The sequence below is a fragment of the Aphidius gifuensis genome, linkage group LG6, assembly GCF_014905175.1.
Source record: "Aphidius gifuensis isolate YNYX2018 linkage group LG6, ASM1490517v1, whole genome shotgun sequence".
Lineage (NCBI taxonomy): Eukaryota > Metazoa > Arthropoda > Insecta > Hymenoptera > Braconidae > Aphidius > Aphidius gifuensis.
Window position 1 is genome coordinate 1,451,593 of NC_057793.1, and position 11,244 is coordinate 1,462,836.

Consider the following 11,244-nt stretch of genomic DNA (forward strand, 5'->3'; position numbering starts at 1 on the left):
GGTTGATGATTTTAGTTGTTTTTAAATTTATATAAAGAATATAACAGATGTTTTTTTTTTATTAAAAAATTGTTAGTGTTAATTGATATATTCATTTGAAAAAATATAAATTCTTTTTCAAAAAAATTTACTATTTTATAATTTTCTTCTTTTAAAATTTTTTTGAGTAAACGATTAATAAATGACAAAAATAATTGTAAAAAAGAAAAAATAAAATTGTTTAAAAATTAAAAAAAAAAAAAACAAATTACGTTATAAAATTATTGAAATTTCTATTTTTAGATATTTTATTTTATGAATTTTTGATTAATTTATATTTAAGTCATCAAATAAAATTTGTGCTCGGGTCTCAATGAGATAAGAAATTGATATTTAAATTTTAATTTTACATGTGTAACACTTGAATTAATATTTGTTCTTTAAATTAAAACAGCAAATTTATTTAAGCTCCAATAATTTGTCGAAATCGTTATTGGCACCGATACGGGGAAATTTACGAGAAATACGGGGACATTTACGGGTTTCACACACTATGTAATCAGTCCTACACATACAATGGTGGCTATGTTTACCGTTTTTCCCTTAACCCGTATAAACGTCCCCGTAAATTCCCCCGTATTGAGTGCCAATAGCGTTACCGTTAAATATTATCATTCGTATATTTGTAATTATACAAAAAATTTTAATAATTATATAATGTTATATTTTCTTACTTTTTCTAAAACGCTCCATGTAATTGCAATTATTAGCAATATATGTTGTAACAAATTTGAATAATTTGAAATAACAAATTTGTTATCGATATCTTCACATACTGAAAACATAGTTAAATATTATCATTAGTATTTTGGTAATTATACAAAAAATTTTAATAATTATATAATGGTATAAGTATATTTTCTTACTATTTTGAAAACGTCTCATACAAATGAACATTCTACGCGCCTGAATCTGGTCCATAAGCGCATATATTAATTTTTTTCTTTTTTCCTCGTTTCTGTGCTATAAAAAAATAGTATATTTCGTTACAAGTGTCCAGGCAGAGATACAGATAAGCTAAATATCCTCTGATTGGGCTCATGTAACGAACTATATTTTTTGTCACTAGGGACAGTAGTAATCATATGTAAATTTCCAAAAAACGCACTACCCCTCCGACGCTTTGGAAATTCACACATTATTCCCACTGCCCTTGTGACATAAAGAAATTTATTATTCAATTTGATTAACAATAAACAATCAACAAAAATAAATAAAAGATTAATAAAAGAAGAAGAAGAAGAAGAAGAAAAAAATAAATTTTTGATTTAAAAATAAATATAGGGCTTTGAGACTTTTGTACTTGACAAATTAAATTAAATTTGTGCTCGGGTCTCAATGAGATAAGAAATTGATATTTAAATTTTAATTTCACATATTTAACACTTGAATTAATATTTGTTCTATAAATATTCAGGAATTTAATTTATTTTATTATTGAATTTCAGTCTTTAATAAGCTCTAGGTCATATTACTTTTACTGAATTAATATCATCTTGAAAATGAATCAATTTTCAAGTGTTATATTTTTTTTATTAATAATTAAAGTAAGCTGTATTGTTGGTAAGTTTAAAAAATTATTTAACAATGTTGATTAAAAATTGTGTAAATTAAAATGTAAATAAATAAAAAAATTTTAATTATTACAATTAAATTGCAAATTAAATTCATAAATGTTGTCGTTTAATTTAATAATTTAAATTTAAATAATTTTTGAGGACTGTATGATGAAAAATGGATAAAAGTACTTCTTCAAAATAATCCTGAAAATGTGAGGGGTTGTGATATTACAATTGGAGACAATGAAAGAACATATATTGCTTATGACAAGTCAATTGATTTGAAAATTGACGACTGGATTAAATTTGATGGTGATCAAGATAATAGCTGCTCATTTAAAGTATTTATTAATCGCAAAAAAGATTTTGTTGATGATAAAGTTTTAAATAAAAAATGGACAATCCGAGAATGGTATTTACCTGCAGAGTGTAAAAATAAGGAACCTTATGAAATGGGGTGTGAAAGAAAATATAGAGATTATACTGTTTATATAAAACCAAAAGAATACCCAGAAAAATTGCACATGTTTTTTTCAAAAACTAAAATTATAGAAAATTAAAAAATAAATATATAAACAACATAGTTAACAAAGTAATCATGAATTTTTTATTTAGAATCCCTTTTTTTTTTTTTTAACCAAGTTATATTTTTAAATTTTTTATTATTTTTTCAGTTATCAAGATCAGTTTCTTAATTATTAACTTAAAATTATTTGCTCATTATTTTTTTGTTTAATGCTCATTTAAATTAAAATAAATAAATTTTAAAAATAATAGTATTGATAATTTTTTAAATATTTTAAATCATAAAAAATAATTATTTCAGTGAAATAAAATTCTACATCGACAATTTTAAACCAAGGTTGTATAATACAATGACAATATATTGTCAATTTTTTATGATAAAAATTATTATCACTGCCTGAAGAATGCAGTGATAAAAAATTATATTATTATATTATTTTTTTCACTGGAAAAAAAAAATATAATATAGAAAAAATGCGGAAAAACATTAATTTTTTATATACTCTGCATGCAACAATAAAAATTCACATAAAAAAATGTTATCTGTTATCTTCCTTGTAAAGTTACCAACAAGTTGTTATATATTTTCGATGAAAAAAATATTTTTGTTCACTATTGTAACGTTTTTTCGAAAGAACACAATACATGTTGAAAAATAAAAATGAATATAATAATAATTATTATTGCTTTTTCAAGTATAATTATTGAAAATGCAAAAAGTCAATTTGATCAACTTGAAATACCAGTTGCTAATCAAAATTGTGAAAAACATAATCCCCCTGATATTGTGTAAGTACAATATAATATTTTATTAAACTGATGTATTTTTCAAAAATAATCCAATTTCCATTTTCACATGAAAAATATTTTTCAATATAAAAATTTAAATATACATATTATTAACCAATTGTATTTAAATATAAATTCCAGATCAAACTTTGTATTCAATCCAACACTTAAACAAAGATCTTTATTTACAACAGCAATAACTTTTTGGGATGATAAATTTATAAAATCAAAAATAAAAAGTATAAAATTTTCTCTAAAAATTTTTCAACTACCAATAACAAAACCCAAAAAACTTATGTATAATATTTATCAAAATATTGAAAATTTAGAATTACCATCAACTCTCAAAGATGATCTCTTTTATGTTAGTGGTGCAATTGGAAAAGAATTATTTGATTTTTTATCAGAAATACGTTCTTTATTAGAGGCATCAAATCACCATGAATTATTTGATGTTTATGTTGACAATATTCAATGGACAGATGCTGGAAAAATTGATAAAATAAATACCCTAAGAGCTGTTTTCACAAGTATCAATAATAAAAATGTATCATCTCAAAATATTGATTACAAATTTATATTTTTTGAAGCCTGCAAATATTGTGCACTAGAAATTATTGAAAAAATATGGGAAACATTTACAAATACAGACAAGCAAGATTTTATATATATGATACGTAATCCACGTGTATACATGTATTATGATATTTATTCTTTAAATATATTTGATAAGGCAATTATATTATACTGGATTGAGACACACTTAGAATTCATCAATCCAATGGGTAGAAATATAAATTATCGTATGCAAATGATACGACATATGTTTCAAATACTTAAAACTGCTTTTTTAGTAACAAATATTGAAAGATTACAATATTTTTTTCTACAATTAAATATGGATCAAAATGAAAAAGATGATTGTATTATAAATTTTTTATTACATCAGACTGAAAGTGTTATACTAATATCAGATGAAAATTTTGTATTTTTAATGCAACAATTAAGCCAAGAAAAAAGAGTTAATTATTTACAAAATAATCGTGATTTTTCATTGGAACATTTGATTGATTCATGGCCATGGAGATATTTATATTTTGAAGTGTTAGAAACAAGTCTAAAAAATTCACAAGCAACAACTATTGACTATGAAAATATACTGAAACAAATATTTGAAACAATTGACAATGAATATAATGCATTTGGTAATTGTAAACAAGGAAGTTTATGGATGCTTGGAAAATTTTGGTCTGATTATAAAGATCATTTTAAGGCAGGACTTATCAAAACATGCTGGACATTGTCTTTTGATAAAATATTTAAATTTCGAACTGTTTCGATTATCGTTGCAAATTGGGATGTAAAATTAATTAGACCATTAACAACTCGAGTTGAAATTCTCAAAGGACTAATTGATTGGGCTCATTTATTTTTGGTATTTGAGGAATTTAATTTGATGTATGAAATCAGTGAAAAAATTATGAAAACTCGAGAGCAAAAACGTCTTTTTTTGGAGGAAATTCCACTTGATGATATTTGCAATTATTTAATTATCAATGGTGATAGGTATGATGACATTGACAGTCTTATTGAATGGAAATACAGTGGTGTTAATCATCTTAAAGCAAAATTTAAAAAATCTATTAATTGGATTTCGATTGTTGAAAATATTGAGGCGACTGGATTTTCACATAGTATTGTTGTTGATAAATTACGCTTACTATTTTATTGGCTTGATTTTTCAGAGCAGTCGACAGAGGTATTAGATAAATGCATTGATAAATATTTAGATAATAAATCTAAACCTGTTAATTGGGATAAATTTTATAAATGTATTAAAAGTGTCAATTCATATCTGCGTAAATTTAAATATATGATTGGTAGTCTGGCATTTTAATAAATTATTTATATTTAAAAAAAAAAAATAAAAAAATAAATATTAAATCTATGGTGAATTTAAGATGAAAAAATTGTAATTTAATAATTCGAAATGTTAAAGAAATAAAATATAATAAAAATTTTAATTTAAAAATATAAAGTAAAATTTACAAATTCAATAAATCTAAATGTTAATAAAAATATAATAAATATTCAATTTAAAAATATAAATTTGTTAATTTTATTCTTTTTCTATTAATATATTTTAAAAAAACTCGCGCTTTTTCATGATTCCTTTTTTACCGATTGAAAAAAAAACCTATCCTTACCTGTATTATTTATATTTCCGCGCTTTTTTCCTTGTCCATGTGAGTGGCTGTACAAGTGTGCAACAGTTGTTGTTTATTGTTTTGTTGACAAACTAAATAAATTCACAACAACAACTGGATTTATTAATAAAAAATTTAGCATTTTCTATAGTTCAATTGTTCAATCAAATTAATTATAATCTTCAAAACAATACAATTTTGTTGATGTGAAATAAAAATAACTGGTATTAATTGTTATTGTGAGTATAAAATTTCATTGACAATAAACAATAATAAACAATAAATAATTAATTCGTCATTAATTGTCTTTTTTGGGTTTAGATATAAAGTTCAATACAAAAATGTTTTCACATAAGAAAACAGTAAAAATGTCAGTGGAGGAGAGATGCAATAAATTAAAAAAAGATTTTCCTCATGACATCCAGATGTACATCCAGGTACCAACAGACGTATTGGATCTCCAAGAGTTCAAACAATTAGCCATGGAGAGACGAGAAAGTAATAACTAAAATAAATTAATAAATATATAATTTATAAAATAAATTAACCATTATTATTTTCAGTTTTAAAAATGATTGAATTGCTGATGAATAGATCTGACTTGAAGACTCTGGAAGAAAGAAAAACTGCATTGTTAAGCTCAATGAGAAAAGATTCATACAATCATGCTGCTAAATTATTACAAGGTCTTGGCTGTGTTGCAAATACTGAATTTGAACTTGAAGCAAGACGTCGTGATGCATTGTCACATTTTGCAATAAGACTTGCATACTCACAAAATCCAGAGCTTAGAAAATGGATGACAACGATGGAAGTTGAATACATGAAAATGAGATTTCTAACATTGACAAAAGAAGGCACAACTGAATTATTTAAAATAAATGGATTTAATTATGAAATGGTACATTTAATTTAAATGATATTCAAACAAATAATATTACTATTAATAATTAAATTAATTCGATAGGTTACTGAAGAAGAAAAGGATCAACATCGTGATGTACTTTATAAATCAACAGCTAAAATACAAAACATTGATGGGATTGATTTTTATAAAGTGTCATTTAAAAAAGTAACTGATCTTGTTAAATCAAGAAAAGTATTTATTAAAAAAGGAATGGCATGGATACCACAAACTGAATTGTCATATTTATTCATCAATCATTTCAAGGAACATTTAACAGATTCATTTGAAAGTGCATTGCAAGATTTTTATGCTCTTCAAACAGATGAAAGAATATATGGATTTATCAAAAAATTGCCAATTGTATTTTCCAAAGATAATGTATCATGGGACAATGCTGAAGATGTACCAATTGAAGCACTTGATGAGGTAAATTAATATTAAAAAAATTATCTTTCAAATTAAAAATATAATTAACATGATTGTTTGATTTTAGTTGTCAAAAACATCATATCCACTTTGTATGAGAACTCTTCATGAAGCCTTAAAAACTGATCATCATTTAAAAAATCATGGACGTGTACAGTATATACTATTTCTCAAAGGAATTGGTGTTAAACTTGAAAGTTCAATTCAATTTTGGCAAAATGAATTTACAAAATTAATGGATCTAAATAAATTTGAAAAGGAATATTTGTATCAAATTAAATTCATGTATGGCAAAGCTGGTGGTATGAAGAATTATACACCATTGGGTTGTTCAAAAATAATAAGCAATGGTCCTGGTGCTGGTGATTGTAATGGATGTCCATATAAACACATGGACAATGAAATGTTGAAGAAAAAATTGACAAGTTATGGATTATCAAGTTCAGGTATTTGATATTTGTCATTACAAGTTAACAGCTTTATTTATATGGTACTTTTTGATAAATGGGATATTTATTTATTGATATTATTTTAGTTGTTTCTGAAATATCTGAACTGGCTAAAACTGGACATCCACAAATAGCATGTGCCAAGTATTTCGAATTGACACATAGAGTTCCACCTGAACGTCCAATTATGCATCCAAATGGTTACTTCAAAGACAGTCGTAGTGTCATCACCAAAGCCACCACCACCGCCACCAACAACAATGGTAAATTTCAACAAAAAACAACAATAATTTACTGTCTAACAATAATTTAATTTTTGTTAATAGATACACCAAGTGAATCATCACCAGCAAGAAAAATTTCAACACCAAAATACACACCTGTTAGAACATCAGTATTTTTATCACGTAAAAAAGATGTTCAAGTTAAACCAATGGAAATTGAAGACTTGTTGAATGAAGATGATGATGCCTTTGATAATTTGTAATTAATTAGTTTTTTAAAAGTACTTTCATGGTTTTTTTTTTTTTTTTTCTTTCTTCATACCTTGTAAACAATCAAGGATAAATAAATTATTTTTTTTATCTTGATAAAATGTTTTTTTTTTTGCATTATTTATATTCATTTTTTTTAGCCAACCAACAACATTTAAAATAGTTTAAAATACATTATTTTTGTTGATAAATTTTCAAACTTTTTTTTTTAATTTAAATTATTATTTTTTGTTGCATTATTATTATAAATAATAATAAAAATAATAATGTGATATTGTTATTATTTTAATGGCGTTTGCCGCTAATTTTAACATATTACCAACATAAAATAGTAAATTATTTTAGTGCGCAAGCGTATAAACATTAAACAAGTCTGATCGTGTTTTTTGTGTTAGCTTTTGTCAACTTGTTGTAAAATTTTCATAAATTTTCATTCATTGCAATTCATTGATTCATCCGTTTTGTTTCATTGCTTGCACAGCTATTGTTTGAGGTTGTCGTTATCTAAATTATTCCCCAAAACCAATTAATCTTTAAATAATACGCAATTTAACTGATAAATTATCAATAAACAAAATTCAAGATGATTCCATTATCAAAAGGAGCCATAACCGTAAGTATTTTGTTGTTAAATTCTCAAATTTTATTGTCATTAATTTACCGGTTAAACCTTCATCTTTTTGTGATGATTATTATTATATTTTCTTCACCATGATCCCAAGAGATCATCAACAATTTGTTTAAATTAAAATATAAATTTTTAAAATGTTTAATAAATGGTTTTTATTATTATTTTTAGCGAATTATGAAAGGAGATGAAGTAGACAAGCCAATTGTCCAAATATTGGTAAGCCAAAATAATTTAAATAAATAATTAATGAACAACAAGGTTCAAGTATAACAACAGTATAATTAACACAATGTTTATTATTTTTTATTAATTAGAGTATCAAAAAATTGGCATCTGGTGGAAGTGCCGGTGCTGATCGTTATCGTTTGTTAATATCTGATGGTGATGTTTTGAGTTCATTCACAATGTTGGCAACTCAATTGAACTCCATGGTAACAGAAAATACAATTGATATATATGCTATTATTGAAATATCACGTTATGCCATGAGTAAAGCAAATACTGGTGGTGGACACGCTAAAACAATAATGATAGTACTTGGTATTGAAGTTAAAGTCAAGGGTGATGTTGTTAAATGTAAAATTGGTGATCCAGTTAATTATGAATTAACAGTTGGTTCATCTGATACAAATTCATCATCAGCAGCATCAGCAGCATCAGCTGCACCAGCTGCACCAGCTGCAGCTTCTATTAATGGAAATTCATCAACACTACAACTAAACAATCGTGTGGTTCCACCAGCAAATCGTTTAAATGATTCATTAAATGCTGGAATGGAAATACAAACAACACCAATTGCTGCATTAAGTCCATATCAAAACAAATGGGTCATCAAAGCACGTGTTAGCAATAAATCTGATATTAAAATATGGAATAATTCACGTAGTAGTGGTAAGCTATTTAACATGGAACTCATTGATGAAAGTGGAGAAATACGTTGTACAGTATTTCAAGAACAAGTTGATAAATTTTTTGATATGATTGAAATACAAAAATTATATTATATATCACGTGCATCAATAAAAATGGCAAACAAACAATACAATTCATTGAAAAATGATTATGAAATGTCATTAACTGGTGATTCAGAAATTATAGCATGTAATGAAGAAAGTGATGCAATTCCATTAATGACATATGAATTTGTACCAATTAAAGAAATTGAAAATATGGAAAAAGATACAATGGTTGATATTTTGGGAATTGTTAAAAGTGCTGATAATCTTGTTGAGTTAACATCAAAAGCTGGAAAAGAATTTAAAAAAAGAGACATACATTTAATTGATGAAAGTAAAGTATTAATTTCATTAACATTATGGGGTAATCAAGCTGAAAATTTTCAATCAAATAGTAATCCAGTTATTGCTATTAAATCAGCAAAAATTGGTGAATTTAATGGTGGTAAAACATTATCAGCACAAATGTCATCTGTACTTCAAATTGATCCAGATATACCACAAGCTCATGCGTTAGTATTTATTTATTTAAATTATATTTATTGTATACTAATTAATTAATTTTTTTATTAAATAGTCTTCGTGGATGGTTTGCAAGTATTGATGCTAATTCTGAGGAAATTCAATCATTGTCAAAAACAAATTCTGCTGGTGGAATGAGTGGTAATTGGTCAATGATAAGAGAGGCTACAGCTAGAGGTATGCAAGCTCGTGATATGCCTGAAACATTTATTTGTAAAGCAATGATTAATATGGTTCGTACAGACAATATTATGTACAAAGCTTGTCCAAGTGATAATTGTAACAAAAAAGTAAGTTTAATTATTTTTTGTGTTTGAATTATGTTTAATTATATTTTTAATATGTTTATTTGATGTTTTTTTAAGGTTATTGACAATGATGGTGTGTACAGATGTGAAAAATGTAATCAAGATTATCAAAATTATAAACCACGTTTGTTGGCTAATGTATGTTTATTTGTTTGTTACTATTTTTTGTTTTAAATGATTGAATTTGTTTGAGATAATTTTTTAATATTTACAGATGGCTATTTCTGACTGGTCATCATCTGTTTGGGCAACAGCATTTCATGATGATGTTGAACGAATGGTTGGATTATCAGCACAAGAACTTCAAGAATTACAACAAGTTAATTCTGATGAATTTAATAAAAAAATTACAAGTCTTGCATTCCAGCCATTTTTATTTAAACTCAGAATGAAGATGGGAATGTATAATGTAAGTTGTTATTTAGATAGTTGAATTAATTGAATTTATTTATTAATTTTTTGTTTTTTTATTGGTTTTTAGGATCAACCAAAAATGAATACATCTATTTCTGCTGTTACCCCAGTTGATTACAAGGCTTACAATAAGCATTTACTCAAGAAAATTAAAGAAGCTGCAAATATCACTACAAGTAAATAAATATTTAATTTTTTTTTGTACCTCATTTTTATTTTCTTTAAGTTACTAATTTTTTTTCTTGTTTATAAAACGTGCAACAGCACTTGAATATGTCATAAAAACATTGAATAAAATCTTGTGTTATTCATAAATAAAATATTTGAATTTATTCTTTCAAAAAAAAAAAAAATCTATTTATTTAAAATAAAATACCTACACAATTAACATGTTAATTTACAGCTGTCATTGAGTTGACATTTTTTTTCAATTTCAAATAAAATATAATAATTTAAATTATAAATAAAATCAACCACAAAAATCAATTTCAGTAAATCAACAATAATATTTAAAATAAATTAATAATATATTTATTTTTTTTCACAATTATTTAAACAATTTTATAAATTATATTAAAATAATAAAAAAGAAATTTAACTTTCACAAATAATATATTTTTAATACACTTTAAATTAATTATTTTTTACTATTTTAAAATATTCAAATTAATAATTACACATTATTATAAACATAATAATTAATTAATAATTTTAAATTATTTATTTTCATTCAAACAATGATATATATTTTTTTTTATTTCCAATATTTATTTGCAAAAAAATTAGATATCTACAAAAAAAGAAAATTATGTATTTTTCCATTATAGACATTTATTTTTTTAAAATTCTTTTTATAAATAATAGTTATTCGCATTATAATATTTCAGATAAAATATATTTTATGTTTGTCTTTGGCCAGCAATCACACTTTCATAAAACTCCAGTATATATTTTTTGTTTGTTATTTGTATTAAAAAAATAATAATGAATTAATAAAATGAAAGTTTCATTCATTTTA

The 11,244-nt window shown here is 24.3% G+C and overlaps 3 protein-coding genes across 3 annotated transcripts; all 3 read left to right on the plus strand.

Moving 5' to 3' along the window:
• Nucleotides 1-1,497: 1,497 nt before the first annotated feature.
• On the plus strand, nucleotides 1,498-2,916 carry LOC122859657. Its single transcript, XM_044163341.1, has 3 exons — nucleotides 1,498-1,602; nucleotides 1,758-2,124; nucleotides 2,820-2,916. Exons 1-3 carry the CDS (start codon nucleotides 1,542-1,544, stop codon nucleotides 2,914-2,916), a joined length of 525 nt encoding a protein of 174 aa, XP_044019276.1. The 5' UTR covers nucleotides 1,498-1,541.
• A 2,280-nt stretch (nucleotides 2,917-5,196) lies between these two features.
• On the plus strand, nucleotides 5,197-7,430 carry LOC122858685 (DNA primase large subunit-like). Its single transcript, XM_044161766.1, has 7 exons — nucleotides 5,197-5,358; nucleotides 5,441-5,617; nucleotides 5,683-6,020; nucleotides 6,087-6,452; nucleotides 6,520-6,898; nucleotides 6,988-7,164; nucleotides 7,228-7,430. Exons 2-7 carry the CDS (start codon nucleotides 5,461-5,463, stop codon nucleotides 7,386-7,388), a joined length of 1,578 nt encoding a protein of 525 aa, XP_044017701.1. The 5' UTR covers nucleotides 5,197-5,358; nucleotides 5,441-5,460; the 3' UTR covers nucleotides 7,389-7,430.
• Nucleotides 7,431-7,765: 335 nt separating this feature from the next.
• LOC122858675 (replication protein A 70 kDa DNA-binding subunit) lies at nucleotides 7,766-10,574 on the plus strand. Its single transcript, XM_044161735.1, has 7 exons — nucleotides 7,766-8,008; nucleotides 8,195-8,242; nucleotides 8,341-9,494; nucleotides 9,560-9,794; nucleotides 9,870-9,950; nucleotides 10,027-10,221; nucleotides 10,294-10,574. The coding sequence occupies exons 1-7, from the start codon at nucleotides 7,979-7,981 to the stop codon at nucleotides 10,408-10,410; spliced, it is 1,860 nt and encodes a 619-aa protein (XP_044017670.1). The 5' UTR covers nucleotides 7,766-7,978; the 3' UTR covers nucleotides 10,411-10,574.
• The last annotated feature ends 670 nt before the right edge of the window (nucleotides 10,575-11,244 follow it).